At 55.2% G+C, this 27,965-nt stretch overlaps 4 protein-coding genes across 4 annotated transcripts; 1 reads left to right on the top strand and 3 right to left on the bottom strand.

The window, feature by feature from the left end:
• Positions 1-768: 768 nt before the first annotated feature.
• Positions 769-6,703, top strand: NCLIV_053860 (MGC84926 protein, related; the record flags this gene model as incomplete). The annotated part of the gene is made up of 11 exons (XM_003884938.1): positions 769-853; positions 1,430-1,692; positions 2,028-2,159; positions 2,557-2,693; positions 3,089-3,155; positions 3,560-3,809; positions 4,114-4,206; positions 4,962-5,056; positions 5,298-5,378; positions 5,573-5,827; positions 6,575-6,703. 11 exons carry the CDS (start codon positions 769-771, stop codon positions 6,701-6,703), a joined length of 1,587 nt encoding a protein of 528 aa, XP_003884987.1.
• Positions 6,704-8,558: 1,855 nt separating this feature from the next.
• NCLIV_053850 (conserved hypothetical protein) lies at positions 8,559-11,513 on the bottom strand (the record flags this gene model as incomplete). The annotated part of the gene is made up of 1 exon (XM_003884937.1): positions 8,559-11,513. One exon carries the CDS (start codon positions 11,511-11,513, stop codon positions 8,559-8,561), a length of 2,955 nt encoding a protein of 984 aa, XP_003884986.1.
• Positions 11,514-16,205: 4,692 nt separating this feature from the next.
• On the bottom strand, positions 16,206-17,273 carry NCLIV_053840 (uncharacterized protein; the record flags this gene model as incomplete). Its single annotated transcript, XM_003884936.1, has 1 exon — positions 16,206-17,273. One exon carries the CDS (start codon positions 17,271-17,273, stop codon positions 16,206-16,208), a length of 1,068 nt encoding a protein of 355 aa, XP_003884985.1.
• Positions 17,274-20,689: 3,416 nt separating this feature from the next.
• Positions 20,690-27,215, bottom strand: NCLIV_053830 (conserved hypothetical protein; the record flags this gene model as incomplete). Its single annotated transcript, XM_003884935.1, has 11 exons — positions 20,690-20,882; positions 21,374-21,436; positions 21,912-21,981; positions 22,324-22,437; positions 23,238-23,538; positions 23,931-24,094; positions 24,349-24,477; positions 25,289-25,424; positions 25,661-25,757; positions 26,390-26,548; positions 27,211-27,215. The coding sequence occupies 11 exons, from the start codon at positions 27,213-27,215 to the stop codon at positions 20,690-20,692; spliced, it is 1,431 nt and encodes a 476-aa protein (XP_003884984.1).
• Positions 27,216-27,965: the final 750 nt, after the last annotated feature.

The following is a 27,965-nucleotide window of genomic DNA, read 5'->3' as shown; positions in this document are numbered from 1 at the left end:
CCGACGCGTTTCCTGACGGAACTTCCCCCGCTCAGCAGTGCTCCTCCTCTTTTTGCTGGCACCTTCGCTGGTTGACAAGCCGCCCCTGGAACCGTTCGAAAGATCGCGCGGTCTGAGCGACGCTCTTGAAAAGGGGGGTTGATCCGATGCGACGAGTCGTTCTTGCAAATGCGAAAAGCAGTCCTCGCCTGTCAAAAAGAGGACAAAACGAGGTTGTTCCTTAGAAATCTCTCGTGCAGTTTGGGATTGCCATGATACAGATCAGACACTTGCCGCTCTCTCGTGTTTCAGTGCATCCGCCTCCTCTGTTCCGCGTTCCTTTTTGCCTTCCCTATGTGTTGCTTCTTCCTTTCTGCGGCGAGGGCGTACGCTGTTGCCACCAAGCCGTGTGTCGTCTTGTCTTCCTCGCTTCCACATGCGTTGTCGCAGCGTCTCTCACGGTCCTCCCCTCTTGGAGAAAACTCTGTCGTGCGGTACACATGTTCCGTTCACCTTTTTTCCCCGTTGCCGGTCGGTCCCCGAAACGCACTCTCCTTTCCCAGTTCCTCTTTTGTCTTCCCCGACGCGCGTCGCCATCCCGCCCCCCCTTTGGTGGCAGTCCCTGTCGCTATATCTCAACTCGGCAAATCTCCTCTCGGTTCTTCCCCTCCACTTTCTGTTTTTAGCGCTCGACTGAACGCTTGGCAGTCATCTGCGCAGCGACAGCAGGAACGTGCGTTCGGATCCGAACGGAGAATTTCCGGCGTCCTTCCAATACCGGGCTGCGAGATGGCACCCTCCAACGCGTCCACCTCTGGTGAAGGTTCTGCCGGTGCGGGTTGCATCGAGAGAGAATTCGACTATGACCTCGCAGGTAAGCAAACGGTGGGGCTCGAGTCACGCACACGGTCCCGCGCACGCGCACACTGACGGCCAGTCGCCGCCGATCCTTCTTTTCAGACAACACCCACCAGGGACTCGAACAGTTCTTCAGGTTGACAGGCGGCAAATCCCAGGCGCTTCCAGGAGCGCACACGTCCCTTTTCCGCTTGCCGGCAAAACCTCCCGCCCCTGCGGACACGGCCTGCGGGGCTCTTTTTTTTAGCGCGCCGCACGGGATTCTTTTTCCCCCCCTTCCCCGTTCGCCGAGACGTGAACTGTGTCCCGTCGCGGGAGGTGTATGTACACCAAGTGTACGGTCACCGTCGTCGCGTGCGCTCTGTTGCACTGCCGCTGCGGCCTCGGGTTGCGCCTTCCCTAGTGCCCTCTCGGACCGAATTCTGAACGATATACTTTAGACGCACGTACCTAATGCAGTGGTGCGAAACCAAGATCCCGGCCCGCCTATTTTCAGAGGCGGTTCTCTTCTAAAACGTTTTAGATAGACGCCATGTGAAGAGCGCTCCTTGCCGTTCCTGTGTGCACGCCTTCGCGCGTCTTGTCCCCGCAGTGATTGGCGGCGGAAGCGGCGGCCTGGCCTGCGCGAAAATGGCCGCTGCGCACGGCGCCAAGACGGTCGTCTTCGACTTTGTTCAGCCCTCGACTCAAGGCTCGACGTGGGGTCTCGGAGGCACCTGCGTCAACGTGGGGTGCGTCCCCAAGTACCTGTTCCATCACACCGCGCTCGTCGGCAAGGGCGCTCACTGCGATGGGCCGCACATGGGCTGGCAAGGCAAGTTCGAGGAGCAGATCGACTGGAGCGTCTGCGTGGAGGTCCGTGGCGAAGAGACAAAACGCGCATGCAGCCAGAACAAACGCCTCTCTTCTCTGGGTGTGCGCACCTGTCTGCTGTACCGCGGGGCGGCTTCCAGCAGAGATAGAGACAGGATCCCCGCCGAGACTCTCTGCCCAGAAAAGTCAACACGGGGCGCTTTTGGGGGAAAAGGTGGAGGAGCGTTGGCCAGAAAAAGGCCCACTTCATTGGGAAGGAGACAGAAGCAGAGAACGCCACTTGAGGCGAGGGAAGACCGTCGACGCAGCGTGGGTCTTTGAGGCTCCGCTTCACATCGGCGTTCTTCTCTGCGATACACCCTTCTCTTTGTCTGTAGAAAGTCCAGAATTACGTCAAATCGCTGAACTTCGGATACCGCACTGGGCTCCGCAAGGCGGGCGTCACGTACATCAACGCGTACGCGAAGTTCGCCTCGCCCCACGAACTCGCATACACTTTCCGTGGAGAGGTAACCACGACACTAGCACCGAAAGGGCTTTGTCTGTCAAAGGGGGGGAGGAATCTGGACCCGAGCAGGAGGCGTCGGTTCCTCGTGGTCCGTGCGCTGGTCCCTGTCGCGTGTGTGCGCCGCACTGTCCTCTCTCTGCGTCGCGAATGCCTCCACCTCTCCCGGCTCGCTATTTCCCCGTGTCTGTACCTGTAGCTGACCTCATCACTGTCACCGACCTTGTGCGTCGCGAACGCCTCGGAGTACCCAGATGTATGGCAGTCCACGCTTAGATCTGTAGGTATGCACATATATGTATATATATATATATATATATGCATGTGGGTGTGTGTATGTGCGTGCACATGTGGTTGTGTGTATAAGGGTCTGTTTCTGTGGCTCTTTTTGTCGCGAGTAGGAAAAAATTTGCAAGGCGAGAAACATCGTGGTGGCGGCTGGAGGCAGGCCGCATATCCCGGAGGAGGTTGAGGGCGCGAAGGAACTCGCAATCACAAGCGATGACATCTTTTCTCTCAAGCAGGCGCCGAACAAAACGTAAGTCTCCGGCGGCGATGCCGCAACATAAGAGGACGCGCTGCCAGTTCCCGCCTCGGTCGAGGAATCGTTCCCGTTTCCCTCCCGGTCGAAGTTGCCTTCCCGTTCTTCGGCCACGCGGGACACTCCCGTGCGCGTCTGTGCATGTGCGTGAACGACCTAGGGAGGGTCGCGCCCCTCTCGAGCCTGTGCGTCCACGCGTTTCTGCTTCCGACGAATATTCCTCCTCGCGAAACTCGCTTCGCGTTTTCCCTGTCCACCCGGCGTGGTTTTGTCCACGGAGCGAACTGGGCGTGTGAGGCCCCGACCATCTTTCCTGTCTCAGCTGGAAGGAATCCACGAGAGACAACGCCTCTGCAGAAAGGGTGCGCGGACTCCCGTTTTCTTTTCTGCAGGCTCTGCGTGGGGGCGAGTTACATATCTTTGGAGTGCGCCGGCTTCCTCCGCGAACTGGGATTCGACGTAAGCACACCATCTTTCGCTCGGCGGCGCCGAACCAGCCGAAGGAGAAGGCCGTCGCATGCCTGCGCTGCCTCTCGCGCGTCTCCGCGATCCTCCGCTGTCCTCGTCTGAGCCGCCTGGAGGGACACTCAGCGGCCCTGGAAAGGGGACGGCGCCGTGTGCAAGTCGGCAGAGTTCGCGTCACTAGAGATTGCAAACGCACAGAAAACGCCAGCTTCAGTGTGTTTGTGTCCCGGTCCGGAACTGAACACGGTCCAACCGGAGAGAAGGTTTTTTTCTATCGCCGCGACTGCCTCTTCGTCGCGTTCTTCCCAGGTGTCTTTTATCCTTTCCAACCTGCTGTCCCTCTCGCGTCACCGTCTGTCGCTTCCGTTTGTCGGCGCGTCGTGGGCGAATTCCTGCAGGTTACAGTGGCGGTGCGTTCCATTCTTCTCCGCGGCTTCGATCGGCAGTGTGCCGAGCAAGTGGGACTGTGCCTCGAGGAGGCAGGCGTTCGTTTTCTGCGCGAAGCTGTCCCTGTCAAGATGGTGAAGCAGCCTAGCGGGAAGATTCAAGTCACCTTTCGCGTGGGGACTGCTGAGCCGAAGGAGCTCGTGGAAGAATTCGACACCGTCCTCTACGCCACGGGGAGGAAGGCGGATACGTCCAAACTCAGTGAGGAGATGGGAGACAAAGCGAAGCGAGAGATGCAGACTGGCGGCAGCGCGTCAGCTGAACTTAAAACACATAAAGGGAGAGCGTTTCAGTTGTCTTTTTTGTCAGACCGCGACACAGAGGCGTTCTTATTCGACAGCACCGGGGTGACTTGCGGGACCAGCAGGCCGGTACATTCGAGGGAAGAAGGCTCTCCGCGCGGGTGTATCTCCCGTTCGAGTCAACTCTCTCACCCCGTGGCGGCGCAGCCTTCGAGTGTCGTTTTTCCAACTTCCGTTCTGTTTTCGTGTGTACGTGGTCTCAGATCTCCAGGCAGCCGGCGTAGAGACCACGGAGACGGGAAAAATCATCTGCGACGATGACAGCCACACCAGTTCGCCGTCTGTATACGCGATCGGTAAGAATCGGCGAATAAAAACAAGAGTAAATATGCTGGACCGCAGGTGTATTTATATTTATATGTAGAGGTATAGTTACCTCCACAAGGGATCTTATGAAGACGCATGCACCAAACGAGGCAGTGAACTAAGGGTACGTTTTCGGCTGGTCCCGAAACCAAGATCAATTACCCGAGTAGGAGCATCATGATTTGGAACCCTGGAAAGGGAGTACTGGCTGGCGCGGTAAGGCGCGAAGGGAAGCGGTGGACGCTAAAAACCCGCAAACGGAACGGGGGCGAGAAAGATGGGAAACCGAGGCAGTGGAGACGAAACGGCGAAGGAGACGTGAAGACGCACACACACGAAGGTGACGCGAACGGGAAGGGAACAGCAGAGAGGGGCCGAGATGAGCACCGAAAATAGGAAAGGTGGGAGCGGCGTTTTCCACAGGACAAAACGTCAACAGGGAGACAGGTGTCTCCCGATGTTTCACCTGGCCTCTGCTCCCCCTGGATTCAACTCCGCCGGGATAGCGACAGGGCGGGAGGAAGAGACAGAGAGGGCGAACAAGGAAGGGAGAAAGGCGAGAACACGTGAGAGCAGAACTTCAAGCCTCGCTGGTGTCTCTGGCGTGTATCTCCCTTTCGCTTGCCTTCTTCCGCGTCATGTGCGCGTTCCCTCTCTCGCGCCTCGCGTTCTCTGCTTCTTTTATTCCGGCGCCGTCTATCTTGCTTTCCCCTGTTTTTTCGTGTTCCCGCGTTCTGTCTCTCAGGCGACGCCGTTCAGAACTTCCCAGAGCTGACCCCCGTGGCCATCAAGGCGGGCGAGATCCTCGCGCGCCGCCTCTTTGCGAATAGCACGGAACACGTAGGTCTGCTTTTTGAAGCTGAGTGGACACACAGCGCGCAAGTGCCGAGAGGAGGGTCACGCGAGATCACAAACTCCGAGAGAAGGCGGTTGTTTCCAACGCTCCTCAGCGACCGTAAAGCGAGAAGGGGAGGGGCGAAGGCATGCGCCTGGATGCGGAACACACGCAGGAAAAACCGCGAAAAACTTCCGAGGAAACACCGTTGCTTTTTCGTAATGGTTCCCGTTGTGTTGTCTACAGATGGACTTCACCAACATCCCGACGACGGTCTTTACCCCGATCGAGTACGCCCACACCGGGTACTCCGAGGAGACGGCAGAGGTATGGCGCACAAATTGTAGAACACCAGTTTGATGGGCGCGCTGAACCCTCGAGTTGTGCGAGTGCAATTCCTCGTTTGTGTTTGTCTCGTTTTGGCGGAAGGAGCGAAAGGCGCTTCCCCGTACTTTTTGCCGCTCCGCGTCGCGACTCATATAAGGCCTCGCCCCGACCCTCTCTGCACGTGTTTTGCGCAGGCCAAGTTCGGGCGCGACGACCTCGAGATTTATCTGTTCCAGTTTTCGCCGCTCTTCTTTTCCTGCGTTCACCGCGAGAAGGCCGAGATCGCGCGAAAGAGTCCCGAGGATGTGGACATCACCCCGCCGTGTCTCGCAAAGTTGATTTGCGTCAAGAGCGAGGACGAGAAGGTCGTCGGCATCCACTTTGTGGGCCCGAACGCGGGCGAACTGATGCAGGGATTTGCGTTGGCTGTTCGCCTCGGCGCGAAAAAGGTAGGCTCTCACAGCTCTCGGGCGCGGCCGGTCTCCGCCGCGCGACTCCCTCAGGGAACGCAGAGAGCGCACCAAAGACAGTATTTTTTTAGGGAAATAAAGGCACTCTTCGCTCGAGGTCCGACTGATGTGCGATGTTTTCCGTCCGGGTGGCCAGGCAGCCACGAGATGCTGTGCAGAGGACCGATTCTTTCAGGCTCCTCTCGGGGGCACCACTCTCTGTATGTGCATGCACGAGGGTGCATGCGTGTGGGATTGCAGGAGACGTGGAAGTTTGTGCGTGATGTGCCTTTCGCGTGCTGCGAAGGAGTGTGATCTCTCTAGAGCCGCATTCCGAACCTGTTCTTTGCGAGTGTCCCTGTCTCTCGGTTGCGTCGCGCGTGTGTGAAGCGGCCGTGTTCCCCTTCGGCTCTTCTCCGTTTTTGTTTCCGGTAGACCGCGGTTGGCTGCTGAGAATTCGACTGCGTCTTGCCAGGGGCAGTTTTGGACACAGAGTGAACACGATGGGAGACCGAATTTATTTTTCTTTCCAAGAAAAGGGGGATTCACAAACAGAGAAGAGGGCGAGTCGCAGATCCAGGCGCACACTTCTAAACGGCTTGGTCCCAAAAGAGGTTTTGTCTTTGTCGAACTGGCGGAAACGCGCCCCCGTTAGTAGAGGACTGCCAGGAAACAGTCGCGTTTTTCCGTGCTGGATTTTCCCTTTTGAGTTCTTCGGCCACGTGTCAACGTATCTCGTGTTCCCAGAGAGACTTCGACAAGTGCATCGGCATTCACCCCACAAACGCTGAAGCCTTCATGGCCTTGACGATCACCAAAGCAAGCGGCGAGTCGTTTGTCGCCTCAGGCGGCTGTGGCGGAGGAAAATGTGGCTAGAGTTTGTCTCTTCGCGTCTCTGGTCCTACGGTGCCCCCGGCGTTTCAAAGGCGGCGGTATCGCGAAGTGCGTGCCCAATCGCGGACACAGGAAAGGTCGGAGACGAATACTGGCATCGCTTCAAGAAGGAGCAGAGTCTCGACGGATGCAAAGAACCGTGGTGCCGCACCAGCCGCTTCCGGTGGCTCTATTTTTAGTGGGAGGGGCAAAGTGATGAAAATCTCACAAATCTGGGATCTTGGCAAAAAGACAAAACGAACAGGGTGACACGAACAGGCACGGATTGGACGGACTTGCGAGGATCGGCGGCTCAATTCCTGCGCCACATACCCTTCAGGGGGAAGACTAGCCACGGGAGGCTTCGGCGGCGTTGCGTTCGAGTGTAGTTTCACTCAAGACGCGCGTTCACGGGGGGCGGGTTCAAGGCGGGAGAGAGGAGGCAGGAGAGCCGCGGTCTTTTACTGCCGGTAGATCAAGGACGAAGGGTTTTGTTTACTTTGCTGTCGCTGTGTTGTTCGGGGAACAGGCGGGAGCGTGCAGGGGGGGAGGCGAGAGAGCTCTCGTGCTTCTTCGTCGGACGATGCGTTGGCCGGCAGACAGATTGGTTGAGGGCTACAGTTCTGTGGACAGTCGGTCGGAAGTCCATATATTTGCGCGTCAAAAGAGACTCCCGTCTTTCAGGCTTGTTCTTTGTCTCGCTTTGCCGTTGCTTTCCGTTCTAGGAGCCATGGAGAAGCCCAGCGCAGGGGCGAGCGTGGCCACAGACACGGAGATAGACTGAGGTTCCGACCAGATTCTGCCGGGAAAATACACGCGCATCTGGGGGAAGTCTCTGGTCCTCGCTCACTACAGGAAGCTCTTTTTCCTCGCCACACGTGACAGCCCACAGTTGAACAGCCCACAACACAGAACTTCACTTCTGCACTCACATACAGGTGAACTGGAGTATGTACAAATCCGCATGCATATATGCCGGCGTATGCGTAGAGGACGTTTTTCACTGAAAGGGAAACGGCCAAGTGCGTTGCGATTTGCTAGAGGATGCAGCAGCTGAAGTTAAGCGAGCGGGAGAAAGCGGATTTTTGCCAGCGTGCGGTCTCGAAAAAGATGTGCGGACGACAGGAAGTGTCGGATTTGCTGTCACTACAGCGCTGGCCGTGGAGACTCCATGGAACTCTCGTTCTTCTGCGGAACAGCGATCGCGTCAGAAACGCGTGTCCATTCTGACAAAACGCGACGCTCGAGCGCACTGGTTTCTCACTACAGACGTATTATTCGTTCGCGACGTGCCTCTCATGCGTGCGGGGAGTGAAAGCGCCGAGTTCCGGATTCGAGGAGTCTAGTTACATGTACCCGTTCTCGAGTTTATGCGACTCCGAGCCTCAACTGTCCGTGAAGGTTCCTCTCGAACGCGCTTGGGACTGAAGAGCGCCGGACCCGAAGGCGGCGAAGGCGCGATTTCTTCCGCCCATTGCGCAGGTGAGCTCGCCTCTCGAAGCCAGAAGCGAGGCCCGAGGCGGTAGCAGAGACCACGGCGTGTGGTTAAGATACAATTTCGTATTCTACGAAAGAAAGGCGAACGGAGTGCCGAGATGCACAGCGGACAGGAAAACAACTTGAAAAGGAAAAAGCGCCTCGGCACACCCTTGCCACAACGGCTTGTTTGACGTTTGAGTGTCGTTGCAGCTCGTACCTCAGGCTGTCCCTTGACTAGAAGCCCCTAAACGGAGAGAAAAGCGCACGCAAAGGTAACTCTGTGTCTCCTTTTCCGGCGCATCTTCCCAATCCACAGCCGAATCTCTCTTTTGGACCGGGAAACGCCGCCGAAAAGGTGTGCACACGTCTGTTACGCGACCTATGTGATCATGAAGTGGGTGACGAGTTTTGCACTCTTCAGAACGTGGAGGAGCTTGTCGGACTCGAGTGGCAGTGCCTGGGCCCCCGTCAAGAGCTTCAGAGCGTTGTCGCAGTAAAAGTGTTTTTTTCCTTTCTTTGTGCAATTTTCACTCATGTAGTTCCGGAGCACGCGAAGGATTTCCTTCTCCGTGAAGATCCGTTTGTCGGTCTCTTGCTCGCCAGGACCTGGAGCCGCTCTCTCCTCGCCGTCTTCGAAGAGCACGTCGGGCGGCGCTGTTTGCGCTGCGCGCGCAGCCTCGGTCGGTTTCGAGACAAGGAAGGCCGCGTGTCGGCGAGCAAAGGCGAGGAGCGGGTCGGAGAAGAACGCGTTTCGAAAGCGACTTCCGACGAGGAAACGCCCGCCCGACAAGTTCTCCTTCCTGGAGACGTCCACTCCCTCCATCCCGGCAAAGTCGAGAGACACGTCCTCAGGCGTCTCGCGTTCTCCCCGCACTCGCTTCTGCGCGTCTGTCTGGCCGGGCGATCGCCGCCGAGAAGGCCCGCAGGAGGACGCAGTCGCGGAAGACGAAGTGGGAGTACACCGTGAAGAAGGAAACGAAGTCGAGGCAGAAGACGCGACACAAGCCGCAGTCGATCTCTTCCTTCTTTCCCCTTTATCGGGGGACTCGGGCGGGCACCTCTTTCCTTCATTCTCGGCGTCAGCTTCCGCCTCGGTGCTCCTTTCATTCCCCTCAGATCCGTCTGCTCTGTCCTCTCCACAGGACTGTTCCTGGTCTCCAGAAGCTTCGTCTGGACCTGCCAAAGTCCGCCTGTCTCCGCGGTGTCTGTCGAGCTCCGTTCGCTCGTCGCGCCACTTGAAGATTCCCCCCAGCCAGGCTGTTTCTCGCGCGTCCCAACCCTTTGGTTCAGCTGCGACGATCTTTTCGCTGAGCGAATCTGACAGGGGCTCGACGTTTTTGGCTCCTGGAGCGTTTTCCTTCTCGGCAGAGCAAGGAGGCACGTTTGCTTCTGTCTCCGTTCCCCGCCCACGGCGACGCTTGCTCCCGACAGATCGCGAAGCAGAGGCGCGGGAGGAGGTGGAATCAGTGGAAAGCCGTTTTCGGCACGTTTTCCTGAGAGAGGAAGACAAAGCAAGCATTGCTCTTCTCTCTTCCTCTTCGTCTCCCTCCTCAAGGATCACCTCCGGTTCCTCGTCCCCAACCAGAGACAGTTGACCGCTTCGCGGATGTCTCCGGGGCGAGCCGGCCTGCAGGCCCCCGTCGCTCTTCGAAGCCTGCGAAGTCGAGCAGGAAGAGGCAGAGCGAAGAGCGACTTCGGAAAAAAGAGACGGTCGCCTCTTTTCTTCCGAGCCACCAACCGCGTCTTCATTTCTCTTTGGGCGAGACACTGTGTCCATCTCTTCTCTCTTAGGTTCCTCGCTTTCTTCTTCCCGCCTTCTCCGCGCGGAACGGTTTTGCAGTCTGTCTCCTTCAGCCGAGAGCTGCAAGGAAGGCAGCCCTTTGTCAGGGCCCGTCTCCAGTAACCGCACCAGTCGATCGACAAGATTCCGGTCCAGAGGAGACAGAGAATGCGGGGCCGACATTGCAATCGACGGGGAGCATTCTTCCTCACTCCTTCCCACCCCGCACAAGGAGAGATAGAACAGCGCTTCTTCCCTCGCCGTGTTGATGGCAGTCAAGCTCGGCAGTCGCCGCTTCCGTGCGTTGCCGCCGTTCTCGGGGTGCGGGACGGAATTGGAGTGTACGTACACCTCGCGGACTGGTAGTGAGTCACGCGTGACTAACCACCGGCAAAGTTTCGCGTCATACAAGAGCCAGAAGGAGTGAGGAGAAGTCAACGAAGTCTCAGGGAAAAACTGACACAAAGACGACTCTAAATGGTGGAGGGGAGGAAGAGAAAGAGGAGTGGAAGAGCAAGCAGGCAGAGATGAGCGCGCAGCTGCAGACGACAAAAGGCATGAAGAGGAGGAAGACGAGGAAGAGGAGGGAGACGACGAAGAAGAAAGAGATAAAAGTTGTTGGTTGACGGTGTCCTCGATTTCGTTTTGAACCGGACGTGGCGGGCGGACTTTCTCCAGACAGAAATGGAGGTGTTGGTACCGGCGTGTCCACGTCTCGCTGGTCAGGTGTACATACATCCCGCCGCGCTGTTGAAGGCGTTGCATCTGCTGGATGACAAAGAGGAGAAATGAAGCAAGTTCCTCAAAAAAGAAAAAGAGCCAAGAGGGCAGAGAATGAACTGAAGACACCGCACGAGAAGGGGTTTCTCGTTCGGCTTCTGGTGCTGAGCAGAAGGAGGGAAAAGTCGGGGAAACCGAGAAAGAAGTTTTGCCTTGGTCTTGGAGAAACCAGAGCCTTCGAGAGAAGCGACGCATAAGAGGGAGAACAGGAGGCGGGCGCAGCAGTGTCGCTCCCGCTCCGCGCGTCTTCCCTCCTTGGCCGTCTGAATCTCCTGTGTGTCTCGCTGCTGCTCCAAGGTCTTTTTTCTCCCTCCACCCCTCCCGGTCGCCGTCTCGCAAGAGAAAACCCTTAGCCACGCCACATGGATGCCCCGCCAGACTCCCCGTGTCCTCGTTCTCCGGTGTCTTTTTCTCGCGTTCCTCCTCGTCTTGTTGCTGCCTCTCCTTCAAATAACAGTCGACGAAAAACGCAAGAGCTTCTTCCCACGCGACTGCTTCTAGCCAGTCCAGAGGAACCTCTGAAGCCAGCAGCTGCTCCAGGACGAAGGCGAAGGAAAAGCCTCGCAAAGCGCGCTGATTTTCCCACCTGTCTTCTGTACCGACCGCAGACCCGCCAGTTCTTGCATGACCAGCAGACGCACCCAAAGAAACGGAAGAAGACTTCGCGAGACCAGTCAACCGCGCTCGGGCTGCGAGAGCTTTGCATCGATCGACTTCATAGACTTCTTGGTCGACTTGAGACAGTGGGCCAACGCCTCCCCAGGAGGTGTACATACACTCCAGCAGGGGCGTTGAGGAGAGAACGGCAGACACCGCGGGAGACGCGGAAGGACCGGAGGCGAGCGAACACGAGAGGGGAGCGGCAGCTGTGAACAAACCACGTGAAGGGACAGCTGCCTCTTCCCTGAGGCCCTCTAGGGGCCTCCAACGGGAGTGTGTCTCGCTCATTTCTTCCTGGAGTGAGTCAAATCTCCACGCAGGCAAGCCTCCTCCTCGGTGTTTGCCCTCCACTGACAGGTCTCGCCTGCGCCGGCAACTCCTTCACGCGACGAAAAGGGGAAGGAAAACTCGGATCGCGCTCTCTGGGAGTTTCAAGACGACGCAGCACACCGCCATGGCAGACGAGGAGAGCACTGGGAAGACGAGAAGCGTCTCGGAGTGTGCGTACTTTGCTGTCTCGTCGACGCCCGCTGGCATGATCCGAGACTAGACGGAGAGGGAAAATCTCCGATTCCTTGCCCGAGGCAATACACCCGTGAACGGGACGGGAAGACGAAAGGAAACGAGCAGAAACGGTCAGAAACGGCGGGGGAGGAACGCTGAACTCCTTCAGTTTCTGTCTTCGTGGTGTACACGCAGCTGAAGTGACTCGGGGAGCGGGAGAAAAGAACCACGAGGCAGAAGGAAGCAAGTAGCGTGTGCAGAACGCAAAGACGTCAGGAAAGCGCACCCACCATTCTCCAGCAATCTCCTAGAAGAAGTATTTTCCGTCCGGGCAGAAATGTTCGGCAGCAAAGTGTAGACGGCGAGAGGAATCCACTCGACTGGTGTGTCGTCGTAGGTGTCTTGGCTGCAGCGGCGCTTGAAGAGAGAAAGAATTGGGGTTTTCCCTTGCTGAAAAAGAGAGGAGCCTCTCTCGTGGTTGGCTATGCGCTGCCTCGAAATCCCTCTTCTTGGCGGGGCGAACGACGATGTGACCTTCCCTCTCTTTTCTGAGAAAAGCGCGCAATTCGCACTGGATCGTTTTCTTCCGGCGTGCCGTCTCGCCGTTTTCCCAGCCGTTCTCGTCGAACGAAACGCGTTTGTCTTGCGGGGAAGTGGAAGACAACACCCGGTTCTCTTGCAAGGGACGACAAGCACAACCCGACTTGGGCGGGAAACAGCGAGAGAAAAGAGGGAAACGGCAGGGGGGGGAGGGTCGGGAGGGTGGGCCGATCGCGGAGGTGGTGATTTGCGATTGTGCTTTGGGCGGGAGAGGGGGCAAGGTGATCTAAGGAGAAGAAAAAAGAAAAAAGCAGCAAAGAAAAGAGGAACGCGAAGGGAAGACGGGGCTCCTCGGAGACGCAAAAAAGTCGAGAGAAAAGGATGACACATTCGCACGCCACAGACCACCAAAGAGAGACGGCTCCGCTGAGCAGCTGTCTTGAACGGCAGGGCAGCTGTGCGTCGGGTTTTCCCCCCTCTAAGCGGGGGTGTGCGTTTGGAGTCAGAGCTATTGACGCTGCCATTGTCATCCGTCGCGCGTCTTTCCTCTTTTCTTTCTGTGCCCGACTGTCCCTTCCCTGGTTGGCTCGTGAACTCTGTGTGGCGACGAAACCGGTAGGTCGCCTGGGAGTCCGCCCTATATCAGCTGGGACACAGACGATCGATTTCTCAGATATCTTTTCCCGGGGCTCCAGGCCGTGTGTCTCGCACTCGTGTCTCCTGTTGTGGCAAACTACGCTTTCTCGTCCGGATTCTCTCGTTTCTCGCCTCCCCCGTGACCATTCCTTTCCTGGCGTCTCGCCTGCCGCCTAACTTTTGCCTCGGTTCGTCCTCTCCTTTCCCGTCGTCCTCTCCTTTCCCGTTGTCCTCTCCTTTCCCGTTGTCTCGTCCTTCACCCCTGGGGTACGTTCTTCTCTCGTATCTCTGCCTTTCCCGTTTTCCGCCCTCCCGTCTCGCGCGTAGTGAGGAGAACGCCGTGGATCGTGCATACAGCTGTCACGCAGCGGTCGTGCTTCCGAAACGCATCTCATGGCGACGAATCGGTTTTGACAAACGGGAGGGAACGCACCTCTTTATAGCCGCGAGGCTGGTTCTCCCTTCAAGCGGTATTGTTCTTAGCCACAAGGCGACGCCTCGTGCCCGCGAAAACACCCAGGCCTTCGAAGAGTAGAACCTGAGAAGAAATCCCGTGGCTGTTCCACCATGCAGAGAAGAGATCACGGTAGAGTCAATCCTAACATGAGATCAGCAAAGACGATACACCAAACGCATAAGATATAGCTTTTTTATGCCACAGCGGCGTCGCTCACTTCGATACCTTTTTCTTCATGTGTAGATCCATTCTCTCGGAACTCCTCCGCCAAATATCGACGCGTGGGGGGTGTTGAGTACTCTACTCACTGGTGTCTGTGTCTGAGTCAAGCGAGGAGGAAAGCGATTTGGGCTCTCTCACCTTCTGCATTCGCCCGTCTTGGACTGCTGAATCACCCCGCTACCAGCTGTGCCAACGCTCCTGGCGGTCTCTTGGGCTATTGGATCTTGCGGTCTTCAGACGTTGAGAGCGTTTTTTTGCATAGGTCTTCTCGTCTCTGAAGCTCCACGTTACCCCCAATCTCCCAGACCTTTGAGAACCAGTGTAGAATGACCCTCGTGTCAAGCACAGTCGAAAAAGGTGGTGTTAATGAACCGCGATGGGCTGTCCTGGGTTGTGGCGCCACAGGGAGATCACGAGCCGCTTAACTGTCAATTTCTTTCGTGTGGTCATCGGGTCTGTGCTTGCCGTGCATACGCGTTCACAAGCTGCAACACACGGCCGCACCTTTTTGCACACCGTTTCGGAAAGCCCCGCTACGAAGGACGAAAGATCGTGCTGTGCACACGTCAATACGCCTTTGGCCGTTCCATCACCCTCGAAACCCTCGAAAGCATGACCTTGTGTTTCGGACACTCTAGCTATACAGCCCGCGTGTCCACAAACGTCCTCCAATAGAGTCGCTGTACCACAGCAACCGGAAGCTCCGCGTGAAAAAACAGCGTCTTTTTGTGGATATTACATCAGGACACTGCACCCGAATCCGCGTGGAGTCAAGGCACTTCCACACCGATCCACACGCCTCGTCTGAAGGAGGGTCCGTCAGGCAGAAACAGGGGCCGTGCTCGCCAAGATTGCTGCCTCAGGTCGTACATGCAACTCTCGCCCATCGAATCCTTTCGGACACCACTACTGCTCCCTAACTCTCTCCCATCGAATCCTTTCGGACAACACTACTGCTACCTAGTGTAGCTGTGAGGCATTGAAAGAATTGTCGTACAACCCCGCATAGTCCAGAGCGGGAACCTCCATACTGCCGCAGCCCCGTGTCGGCGCCGGCGTCTGTTGATTAAGGTCCGGTCATTAAGCAAAAAGAGAACGTAGACAGCGGAAGGGTGACTGGGAACAAAGTTGGATGTGCGATATGGGTGCTACGCTGGCAAGGGAAACTGTACTCTTGAGAACACCGAGAGAAGGAGCATCGTCACTACGTGGTCAGTTGTCCTGACGTCCGAGAGAGCGGGGACGAGTGTTTTCTTCCATCGTGAGGCTGGCGCGGAAGGGCAAATTGATCCACGACTTCCCACGACTCACTTGCTTCAATCTCTCTCCTCGGAAGCGGCTTCGTCCCAATAGTGCGCGTTCGAACTGATGAACATGTGAACCGGTGAAGGCCCACACGGCGTAACCTGCCGCCGTGAAAAGCGGTTTAATCAATCCCATTTAGGGACACCGGACCCGGAAATGAAGACTGCCACAAGTGGCAGATTATGCCATGAGAGGTTCGTAGTCTTGAGAAGGGCAATGCGCGTATCCCATCACAACGCCCATTGCAATGATGGGATCGCGGTGATGAGTATATCCAAGGCAGGTCACTCACCTGGATCCTGTCATGACCATAAGCAGTCTTCTGTGTCTACATGCTGCCAATTCCTTTCAGTGGAACGCTTCCAGAATACCTCACTAAACCCATCGGGCTTCGTCCGATAAGACCACGTTTGCAAGAAAGAAGAAATTGCTCATCGGCACATGCCACATCATGGATCCTGTGGCGCAGCGCTTCGCTCTACCAGCTCATCCAAAACAGTAGTTCCCGACGCGCTTGGGTTGCGGAGACAACCCCGCTGCGTCTCCGTGTTCAGATTGTCAGATCTCACTGCTGCACCACGATCGATGCTCTCATACATGGAAGAGCTCTAACGATTAGGCAATCTCCTGATTGCAGACCTGATGTTACTAAGTTACATGCATCCTGGAAGTAACGTATAACAGGAGCCCGTTAAGTATTGCGCTTTCATCTTCGAACCGAATTGAGGAAAAAGTCTGGTTGTAACCGGTTAAAGTGACACAAGTGAAACATTCTACCTCAAATCCTTCGTCACACAGGCCCATAACCCATATCACTCAGCAGGCAGCTCCCGGGTCCAGTTTAAGTTTCGCAAGTCAGAAAAAAGTCGCCAACACAGAGCGCCAGAAGCCCCGCCAGCAAAAGAACATGCGTTACGTCGTCGATTCGCTTCTGTAGACATTCTTAGAGTTCAAGAAAATACATTTGGCACACTTCACTGTCCATTGGCCTCGAGACACTCAAAGAACAAGGGGAAGTGTTACGCAAAGACTCTGAGAACCGTTAACCAGTGCGTCCCATAAATTGCCGCAGTCACTCAACTTCGGAGGACTCGGCTGACTGGGTTACAAGGGAACTTTCAGGAATCGCCTGTTGCGCTGGGTTACTGGGGCTGCGTCCTACTTGAAAATTCAGTGTCCTCGACAGCCTCTCGTCGGCCCCTGCGGAACGGGTTTCGTGTGAATCTTCTCTTGACCCAGCCGACACCAGACATCAACCCTCTTCCGACGCGACGCGCACCACGTTTGGCTTTCCCCCAGAGTCCTTTCAAACCTCTTCCGAGCGCTCTAGCTCGTGTTTTTGCGGTTCCTGCCGCCCGTCTCAAAAGGTTCGGACGAGGTGGCGGAAGTGGAGACCCTTGGTTTGCTTGGGACTTGAAGATGATGGGTTCTTGTTCTCCAAGAGGTTGGTCTTGGGTGCCGATGGGTTCTTGTTCTCCAGGAGGTTGGTCTTCGGTGCCGATGGGTTCTTGTTCTTCAAGACGGTCTTGGGTGTCGCTGAGTTGTTCTTGATCAGGTTGCGAGTAGGCGCCGGTGCCTGTTCCGACCTTCAGCAGGGGATGCTGGATGCCCGGCGCATGGTTAGAAACGTTAGAAGGCCATATATCATCGCTCAATGTATTCTCATGCCTGCGCCGCGCAAAAATCGCCGGCCGCACAAAAAGTTGGTGCCGCGGATATCCGTAGTCATCCGTTTCCGCTTGGTGTTTCGTGACAGGTTCCCCTTCACCGCCGTAATTCTCAAGCGTAACAGGCTCAGATTGTTTCTCACCCGAGTCCTCGTTCAGGCCGCTGGACGCTGATGCATAAACGGAGTCACCGTCTTTGCCTTCCTCTGTCAAAATCTGCTGGTCTTCTACCGGACTGCCACTCACATCTCCTGGCGAACGGACAGCGGCACCTTCCCGCCTGTCGTCAGCCTCAGCAAAGCTCAGCGGCCCATCATAACGGTCGTTGGAACCGATGTCGTCGGAGTTCAAGAACGGTTCTATCGGCTCCAGAAAGCTGCCGCTTCTGGCTCTGAGTTGCGGCTGCCTCTTTCCAGAACGAGCGAATCGCGCATAAGATAGGGATGCAGTAGGGCCTCCATGCTCGTTGGATACAGCGACAGTCGGGTCCGAACTGCAGATAAATGAGAGAACAGTTAGAATCAACGGGGAACTGAGCTTCATCGTGCCGAAATCAGTGCACTAGCAGGCTACGCAGAAAAAGAATATAACTGGTGTGCACTGAATCAACTGCAGAACGGGCCGGCGACCGCTGCCGTAAGTAACGATGTCTGCGCTTGTTGTCGCGGTGTCTTCTTTTAAAGGGTGCAAATGGCTAGCTGACCGTCTTTTGTTGGGCGTCGCTGCGAGTTCAAAGACACAGATCGCGTTTCGCGTTGGGTCTAAGCTAGATTATGGCTATCAGCTGCGTGGGTGGTTGGGTGCCTCTCTGGAATGAGCCTGAATCTACGAGACGCGCGACCGCTGCCAGCTAGCACACACTAGCGTCTAAGCTTGCGGCCTTTAGAGATGGCTCCAGACTTGGCACGCACAGGAGTTGGCTGCTACGGATGGATATTCGTTTTTTTCAGTTGCTGAAAATGTCAACTGCAATGTGAGCTCCGGAGAGAAGCACTGATCGTTCTGTCTACTCTCGTGTGCCTGGCTTTATTTAACGAGTCAGGCGTCTCGGCGGCCCCCATCCAGCGAATTTGAGTTGTTCGCCGTCGCTAGCAAGACAGGAGGGGGAACAAGAGTGATGCTTCTTTGATGTTGCAGGACTATGATTCAGTGTACCACGCTCTAGGCACTGAATCGTTATTCGTGCTGGTGCCTCTGGAACTCTGAAATGCAGTAAGAAGTGTCGGAATACCTCAGATTATCGTGAACAAGAGCTAATGACGGAGCAAATGGACTTCCACGTGGAAGGGGATGCGCTTGGCTGTTGTTCTGTGGAGGAAGGGGCGCGATGTCTCGAGCGAGTCGGAAGCTCAAAAACAGGAAATTGTGCAGATCTCAGTGGAACGGTGTGGTGGTGTTATCATCCGACCCTCACTCAATAGCTATCGAGAGAGACTTGTTTGCGCAAAACTTAACTTTTGCATGAAAACTTTTTAATGTCGGGGATGAGTTGCAATAGATCGACGACGTGGAGCGAGCAGGCGACCCGCCGCTTAAATCTGCTGGGTAATGGAACGGGGAGGAGAAAGCGCTTGTGCTCGTTTTGCGAACGCATACAGGAAAACGCGAGATACATTCGGATGCAGACGGGTAAAGGTGAGAACAAATTTGGTACGATTGGAGCTTGTGAGTATACACTGAGGAGCACGAATGCAGTGGCCTAGGAACCAGGAATCGAGACAGACAAGGAATCTTTGCGGCAAGACGTGGAGTGTCAGAATTTCCTAACAAAAGCAAAAAGCAGGAACACATTTTTCGTAGTGCGTTGAGTCTCGACACGGAACAGTTGGACCGCGGGTTGACATTACCGCTACTCACCGGTTTCGCCAGCTTGTCTCACTCGTGAAAAGCGAGCTAGAACTCCGTGAAAAAAGAAAAAGTGTCTCGAGACACGTTGCTGTGTTACGTCCTTTGCCGTGCTTTTTCGCAGAGCACATCAATACTTGAGCTCGCAAACTGTTAAAGTAATATATTCATTCCGACGGTCGGTACACGGGCTCCACAACGTGATCCGATGGACGCGCGTCAACAGTTCGTTTTCATTGCTTTCTGTCTGTATGCTGGAGATGTCTGACAATTACAGGGGTACAGCGCATCTGTCAGCCCAGTATTTCCAGTTCTTCCAGATGTGCACAACACCGCCCGCAGCGCCTTATCTAGAATCGAAGCTTATCGTGTTCTCTAGAGGCACGCTAGACTTTCTCTGAATCTCAGCTAACACAGACGCTCCTGAAACGCGAGGCAGCCCCCTGCTTATTTGCGACTCCGTACAGGGCCGACAAAGCCGCGTCGGATGGGACGCAGGCAACCTGTTTCACTGGCGACTGTTTCTCGGACTACACATGTCGAAGCATGACTCACGAAATCCTTCATCCATTTCATACTTTATGCAACATCGGCGGGGATAAGCAGTTCCAAGAAGTATGTATGCGAAGACAAACCGCTTTGCTTGACTGCAGAGTTGCAATGGCGGGCACGCGCCCGTTTCACCGCTATTTCGTCCCGCTTTCGTCTTTCCCGACGCTTTCTAGTACATCTTTCCACTAGAATCCTTCTAACTTCTTCTGCCGGGTGTTGACCTCTCTCTTCCGACTGCTGATTTCCTTCCTTTTTCCTTCCCCCTACTAGCACTCTCCACATCGCCTGCACATTTTTCTTTCTCTGTCGAAACCGAATCCCAAAGAGCAAGACTGCCCCTCCGGCCGTGTCGCAGACCCTACGCCCAGCCTTGGTCGTCTCCGGCCAGTTGGATCCCCATCTGCTTGCTTCTGCACTGCATGGCACCTCAAGCTACACTTTCTCTCTCTTCTCGCGAACTCGGCCGCTCCTCTCTCTTCACGCTCTGCCTCTTGCGGACCCTTTAGACACGCGGACGGGAACCAGCGTCCAGAAAGAACCTATGCGGGGCAGCGCGCCTCTCCATCGGACGCGTCGCCTTGGCGATTCTCGTCTAGCGGTGCCTCTGCCTCCTTCCCTTTGCTCTTGGGTCGAGGAGGCTTCCTCGCCGAGTCGAGATGGGCCGGGACTAGCCACAGCAGCGGGAGGTAAATGAGCTCTGCAAGGATGTAGACGCACCCTAAGGAAAAACAGCGGACCCAGGACACACACGGAAACTCGGTGAGCGCACAGAAAAGACGAAAATCGACATGCCGCGTGACAACAGGACCGGAGAGAGGCACTGAAAAAAACCTACCACGTTCACAGACCCCAGCTCGGAGTCGGTCCGTCGCGAACGGTGTGTATCAGACTCAACCCTGGTCGGAAATAAAGTCAAGGCGAAGAATTCGGGCTTTCCGACAGAGAGGACAGCAATAGACACGTTTGCTTGAAGCTCTTCCTCCCATGTTCCGGCGGAACTGTCCGCATTTCTTCGTCTCAGCCGCTGGTCCCGTGTGTCTCTTTCCAAGTAACGCGAAAAAAGGAACCGCACGCCACAAATTGACCAATTGAACGGCATGTGCTCGTGCACAAAAAGGTAATCAAACCATCTGTGATTGGCGTAACATGAAATTCCAAACAGCCCACGCTGACGAAGCGAGACTGTGGATCTGGTTTCGGTTGTTCAGCGCATTTTGCACCGGTTTGTTCCCCTCCATTCTCCTCCCTCTTGCTGCCGCCCCGCCGCGCCCTCGTCCCCGCGTCACCGGCGTCTGCTACGCCGTGCCACATAATAAGCCAGCTTCGCCACCCGCTACACTCTCCAGGCACTCAGATCCTGTTTTCGAGGCACTCCAGTTGGGGCTTCTTGCCCCAGGCAATTTTCGCGGGACTCGGGAGCTTCCACAGGCAAAAACGCGGCATTCCCAAAGTGCGAACTGTCGCGTTCGGCCTCTGAAAAAAAGACTCTGGTCCGGGGCGGCGCTCTGCCCCCAACCCCTTCTCCGCCTGCAGTTGGCTTAAGGTTTTGCGACTTCCTCTCGTCACTTGCCTGTAATCACGAACGTCTGCCTGTAAGAAACGCTGTCAGCAATGAATCCGCCGACGAGCGCGGATAGGGACCAGGTCATCGTCGCCACGGACTGCATAGCACTCCATTTCCCGACGTTTTTGGAATCAATGAAGTCCATCAACAGAGACCGGTCAATCGGCGTCGACGCGTTCTGCAACGCGCCTCTGCACCGCAGGCGAGAAACGCGCACAGCAACAGGAAAAACAGCCGAGACACCCTGAAGGCCCATCCTGCCCCGATACCAGGCCTTCGCAACCCCAGACGTGGAACCTCCCCGCATCTCCACACCTACATTTACGGACACATAGGCATGGTGGGCACGACGGAACATGGGAAGAAGACAGGTAACAGGAAGGAGAAACCGAGAGAGGGAGAAAATACTGTGAAGAGAAGAGGGCGAAAGAAGCACGAAGATGTGCAGCTCTATCTCGCAGAGATGCTTAATGCTTACGCAGGAGACCCGAGGTCTCACCTTTCCGCCGCCCCTTCGGCTACCCAGGGAGAAGACGATGCAGATGCACTCCGCTTGCCACTGAAGCGGCCGACGGAGCAAAAGGACAGAAATACGGGACGGATACACCCGCAGCAATCGCGGGTTTGATACACATTCGCGGGGTACACCAGAACGCACGACAGCCCAGTTCGATGAAATTACCTGAAGAGGTAGAAGACGATGACGAGTGGCAGGTAGTGAAAGGAGGCAAGGAGAAAGAGGCAACTGCAGAAGAGACACGCCGGAGAAACAACACACAGCTCAGCGTAGGTCGCCACCTTTCTCAGGTACACCTTTCGCGTTGGAGACAGCACATGTCAGAGAGTCGGCAAAGCTCTACAAAGACAACCAGTCGCTGGTGCCCAGACCCCCCTGCGAAAAACATATTTCTCCCCGCTCCGGCTCGCGGCGCCTTTTCAAAGAAAAGAAGAGCAAATCCGGGAACGCCACATCAGTTCACATCAGCATAGCCACAGCAACAACAGAGGTCAGGACACAAGCAGATACACCCAAATATATATATATATATATATATAGGCGTATTGAGTATGCATATACACAAATCTATATGCGTATACGTGTGTGCAATATTTCGGGGCGTCCACTGATCGTGTGTGTTGGGTACCGCTTCCTGGGGACGAAAAATAAACGTGACTGAGTTTTCTTGCTTCCATGTACTCTCCCCAAAGACACGGCTCACCAAATTCCCAATCCAGTGAAGAGAAGCGACGCCTGCGGGCGTCCGAGACAAGCGGCAAAGTGCTGAATAACTGCGGGTCGACAACAAACCGAGGTCACACACGTCGCCAGAAAGACATGACAGCAAAGAAAGGAAAGAGTAGCCGGTTAAGCATGGACGCTCGAGTTTCCCACGATGTGCGCAGATTACCGCCGGTGCTTCTGATCTGCTTGATAGTCGTCTCTTGACCGGCCTGCTGGCTGCCCGTACACGACGCGATGACCGGGAGAAATGTAAACACCATCAAAGAGCGACTCCGTGACAATGAAGCACTCGAGAGCCTCGAACTCAAGAAAGGGAAGAAGATAGGCGTCAGGCCTTTTGTGGGAATGAAGAGGAGCAAAAAAACAAGAAACGGGCCGTGGGCACCTACCGTAAGTGAAGAAGGCGATGAACAGTGTATAGACAGAGGAAAGCAGACACGTCTGCGTGGGTTGGAACTGGTACTCCGACTTGAAAAACAAAGGGAAATACTTCACTGTCATTCCTGAGGGACACAGGCACAAGTTGGCACATGCAAAAGAACTGGACAAGAGGCGTGAAAAGAATGACGCCACAGCGGCCAGGGGCCCAGTGAGAAACAGAGAGGCTGCCGCGGTGTGACGCCTGCTGGCGGGGTCAGGCAACCCACGCTGCGCCCCTCTCTGGGGAACAAAGGAGACACAAAAGAATTCGAAGGAAAGGCGAAGCACATCGAAGAAAAAGAGCGGAGACGGCAGCAGAACCGTGGGAAGAAGGGAAGAAGACAGAGAGGCGGGGAACAAGCGAACCAAGGCGACGAGAGAGACGGAGGGTGGAGGGAGGGGGTGTTGGAAGAGAGAAGAGCACATGGAAGAACGGCAGGAAAGAAGGGGAAAACCGGGGGAATACACCAGAAAAAAGAGAAAAGCAAGAAAGGAAGAGAGAAGGACACGGTCCCGTAGGAATGGATCTTCAGGAGACGCTCTGGGGTGTACACGGCCTACGACTGTCCTTGGTCTCTGGACGCTGTTCGTCACACCCCGCGTCATGCCGGAGATTCTGGTCTCTCGCTACGTTCCCAATGTCTCTCGCCAGAGGCTAGCTGTCTCTCCCGCCAGGCATGTCTCGAAAACATACTTTGCAGCGCCTCTTCACGAGTTTTGCCTGTGTGCGCAACTACTACAACAAGGACGAAAATCCGACACTCAAAGGCGTTGGACTGTCGCTTCGCGATTAAATGTTCCTCTCGGGAGACAACAGGCTGTGTTTTTTTACGATCTCTACCGTTTGGTTTTCTGTGTTTTTTCTCCCATTCTTGGCGCTCACCTGCTCCACAGAACGTCACAAAGTGAGAAACAAAGACGAGCCATGGAACGGCTGCCCGACGGGAGTCTTCGCGCTTCTTTTGATCTTCCAAGAGCTCTGTTTGGTTGGTTGCCCCCACCAGACTGGCCTCTTCCTCCGCATCCCGAGAGCCCCCCTGGCTCGCCTCCCCAGCTCTGTGTACTCCGCGTCCACTCGCCGCTTCACCTTGGGCGAAATCTTTTGCGTTCTCTCCCTCATCGCGAAGACGCGCGGAATCAGAAAGAGACACTGGCACGTCCCGCCACACCCAGAGAAGCAGCATCTGAAGGAGACCCGCGTGGACGGAGGCGAGCGAAGAACACAATGGAAACACAGACAGAAGACACGTAGGCCGAGAGAGAGATGGGAGTGCACATGCATGCATCTGTACACAGGATACTTAGTGGTGCCTGATAAAGGAACAGGAGAAGCACAGTAGTCATAAACTCGTGTCTAGCGCGTACCTAACGGTGCATATGCATAGATGCAGCACATCGGCGAAAGACATGGGGCACAAGGAAGAGAGTTCCTGAGGGAAAAAACCTTCACGACTCCGAAGAAACGAGAGAAAGACCGTCAGTGACGACGCGCAAGCAAGAACGCTGGACAGGCGGAGGCCGAACGCAAAGAGTACTCACAGGCGGGTTAAACGACACGGGCGGGGAAGAGACGAACCTGAGGCACGGTGAGAATGAGGCCGACGTGGAGAACACTGTGAAGCACAGGCAGACTCCACGCGTTGCCTTCGAGGAGGAAGACTGCCAAAGAGAAGAGAGGGCCGACGCCGTTGGCGAGAGTCGCAGCGATTCTTCGATACACATACAACTCGCTTCTTCGTCCTGGAAGCAAATTCGCGAAACGAAACGAGAAGCGAAACACTGAACAGGGATGGCGGGGAGAGAAAACACAAAACAGAAGACCCAACACATCAGACTTCCTTTCTCGTCTTCCTTTTCGTCTTCTTCCTTTTCGACTTCTTCGTTTTCCGCTTCTTGACTTCCGCGGCTTCCCACTCTTGAGCGTCTTCCGTTTGTTTTGCGCAGTCGCCTCCTTCCCCCCGCCTGCGCTTCTTCTCTCTGCAGGACTCGCGCACCTGGCGGAATGCAGTCATTGAAGAGTGCCTCCGTGCAGACTGTGACGAATTCCCACCACGCCTTCCACATGAACGTGTTGAGGACGAAGAGAGAGAAACTGTCCGCGCTCACGGCCAGCCAGTTCACGTCTGAGAGGCAACCGCAGACAGGGGAACGAGAAACAGACCCGGGAAAGCGTTTCTGCACGCTTTAACAGATCTCCGAGCAGCCGCAAAAACCGGAAACACGGCAGGGCGCCCACGCGAACGTGACCAAGACGCCGGTCGAAGGGCAAAACGAAAAAAACGCGCTGGAACGCAGGAACACACAGGGCGATTCTGCCGTATGACATCAAAGCTCGATCTTGAAGACCCACAAAACCCTGGGCTCCTCTCTGTGGAAGGCCAAAATGCTCGCGAAACCATCGTTCGCCAACCATACATTACACCTCTATCTATCTGTATCTATCTACATATCTATATCTATCTACATATCTATCTATATCTATATCTATCTATGTACATCTACATCTAAATCTATCTATCTCTCTATATCTCTCTATATCTATCTATCTATATCTACATCTACATCTATCTATATCTATCTACATCTATCTATCTATATCTATCTATATCTACATCTATCTACATCTATCTATATCTATATATATGAGTAGATACGTGACTGGACGACACTGTATCGCTTTTACCCTCCTCGCATTCTCCTCCGTCTCGGTCTCGACTTTTTTCAGAGGAACTGCCACAGGAGCAACAGAGAGAACGGCGAGGTTGCTGGAGCCTCAATCGTTTTTTCTTCCTCCGAAAAGAGAGGCCCGACACGCCCTAGGTTAACGGTAAGACCTGTGGAGCGTTTTTCGTCTTCTGGAACAACACAGAATCAAAGCGACCTGTCTGAGGGACGGCGGACATTCGCCGTCTTTAGCACTTGGGTTTTCCTTACAAATGCAGGCGAAGCCAAAGAGAGCAGAAACGCGGAGAAAGGTGCTTCGATGCGACTTGAAACGATCAGCGACAACGCCAGCTAGCGGAGCCACGACGATCGTCACGAGGCCGCTGAAAGAGACGAGGGTTCCAATCTGAATGAACGAAAAAAAACAACGGGAAAACTTAATGGACCTGGGCCAAACCCTCAGGCTACAGCAATACTGACGCAGCACCATCTATATCTGTCGGTTTATCTATCTATACGTATATACATTTTTAGTATATAGCTATCTCTGCATGTACAGCCGTAGACCATATATGTGAAGTCCGCAGATATGCATATGTGTGAATGTGCTTGTGTCAAGATGTCGACCTTGGATGCCCTTACAGCCCGGTTGCCTCCGAACCGCATGTGAAGGTAAGTGTCGAAGATTGCTGCCGCTCGCGCGGCGTACGAAACGGAGTTCACTACGCGGAAGTAGAGCCTGAAGGAGAAACACACGAAGTTTGGAAGACAGAAGGCAGAATGGACACCGAAAATCGTATACCTGCGAGGACAGGGAGAGATATGCGTACAGATACTTTACACACATGTGGATTCATACCTCCACTTCTCTATCCATTCATGACTGTAAATATGTACATGTGGAAATATGAAAGCCATCTGCCCTATGACTGTCGACTACGCCCCTAAAGATACAACCTTTTTTGCGGGGCACCATAGGAGGGAGAAACGTTCGGAAATGAGACCAGCAGACCCTGTACGGTCGCGGCGCGCATTCTCAAAAGAGCGGTCCCTTCCACTGGCGACTGTGTAGTCCACATCGCCTCCTGTTCTCCGGCTCTCGGCGTGTGCATATACATACATCCAGTGGTAGCTAGTTATGCATGCACTTCCATGCATATATATATATATATATATATATATATATACATATATACAGATACATATACATATATATATGCGTGGATGCAAAGTAGTATGAACGCGCACAGGAACCGAGCCGTTAGCAAGGAGGGGTCGGTGTGAAGGGGGATCGAGGTGTCTTCATGCGCTGGACGGGAGAGAAGACGTGGAAGATGTGCTCCAGTGCTGTGCATAGCGAAGGCAACGTACATGAGGTAGACGTTGATATGGAGAGGTTCTTCGCCTTCTCGATCGAGGAAACGGAAAAAGAAGTTCCGTTTCTTCGCCACCTTTTCACCTTTTTCTGCGTGTTTTGCGCCTGTAGGTGTCTTGAGACGTCTCTCCTGTGTCCGGCTTTGCTGCGTTCTGCTGGACGCAGGCGACCAGGGAAAAGAACGTCGATCCGTTGTCCAGGAATTCGCGTCTTCTCCACCAGGACACGTGTGTGTGGAGTCAGCCCTGTTGTCTCTCGGACCGTCTGTGTTTGCGTCACGCGGTCGTCTCGCGTGAAGTCGGTTCCCGACCTTCTCTCCCCGCTGCGCAGCTGAGGTCGCAGACTGCGAGAAGCCAGCTTGTGGCAGAGCGGAAAACGCGGCAGTTGAGGCAGGCAGATAAGCTTCAGAGAGAGGCGAGTCTGGAGCTCCTGGCGAGGGGGCCATGGGCTCAGCAGCCGCGAAGGCCCCAGAGTCCGTGCGCAGATCCATATCGGGAGAGGAGACTGGGGGGACGGTTTGCGACAGGCGACAGCGGGAGGAGTCGTGGGAAGGGAATTGAGAAGAGCGAGAAGAGGGTGAAGGAAAGGTGCGCTCGTTGCGAGAGGAAGAGACACACACAAGAGGAGATGTTGGTAATCGCCGTGGCCTCGCGAGGTCGTGAGGGGCCGAAAGGGGAGAGACAAAGCCCCAGAGAGACGCCGGCAGTTTAGGCGAGGAGAAAGAGCAGCTTGTCGCTTTTGTGGCGAGAAAGGAGCGCGAGAAAGCCACGTTTGGGCAAGGACACGAGGGGCATGCAAAACGCAGGTTTTGACCTACCCCATTGTCGAGAGGAGCGTGGAGTGCACGTTGCAACTGGACGGAGGGCGAGAACCAAGGGGGATTCCCTCGACGTCCCCCAAAAGACCGAAGAGCTTTTGTCTTTCCTCTGTTTCCCTCGCCACGCACATTCAGCCTCCCAGCTTTCGCGAGAAAAAAAACAGGATTGCCGTGTCTTAAAGACAAGCTGGTGGGAAGCCCCGTTTTCTCCGCTGCCGAAGATCAGCTGCCATCTCGCAACGCTGGGTCCCTCTGTGCTGTCTCGTTCCTGCGGAGCCCCGCGACACATGCACACCATTTCAAGATCGGCTGGAGACCTGTGGACGAAAACGCACTGTCCCGCGAAGAAGACGTTTCACTCTGTTTCCTCCACGAAACGCAGAGAGGACGCCGAAAAACCAGCGTGTGTTCCGGCCCCGGTAGCTTTGCCGAGGCGCGTTGGCGAGAGACGAGCTCCCCGTGCTCGTGTGCCCAATTTTGCATGCGCGATCCGCAAAGAGCGACAGCAGCGAAGTCGCTGACTGATTTGCCGCGCCTCGATGCGCCAGAAACATGAAAACGAGGGCCGTACGAGGGCGCGGAGGCTTGAAACTGGACTTGAAAGAGCTGGAACTGCAACTCTGCTTTTTGTGCGGTTCTTTCGTGGGTCTCTTGCTTCCCTCTTTCGTTTCTTCCTGAGGAGGCCGGCCGCTCCCATGTGCCGTGTCGCCGAGTTGCCCCACACAGCTGGCGACCTCGATTTGCGATGCGGGGTC

The sequence above is a fragment of the Neospora caninum genome, chromosome XI (assembly GCF_000208865.1).
Source record: "Neospora caninum Liverpool complete genome, chromosome XI".
Lineage (NCBI taxonomy): Eukaryota > Apicomplexa > Conoidasida > Eucoccidiorida > Sarcocystidae > Neospora > Neospora caninum.
The sequence above is the reverse complement of the archived record's forward strand: the minus strand, read 5'-3'. Positions and strand labels throughout refer to the sequence as shown.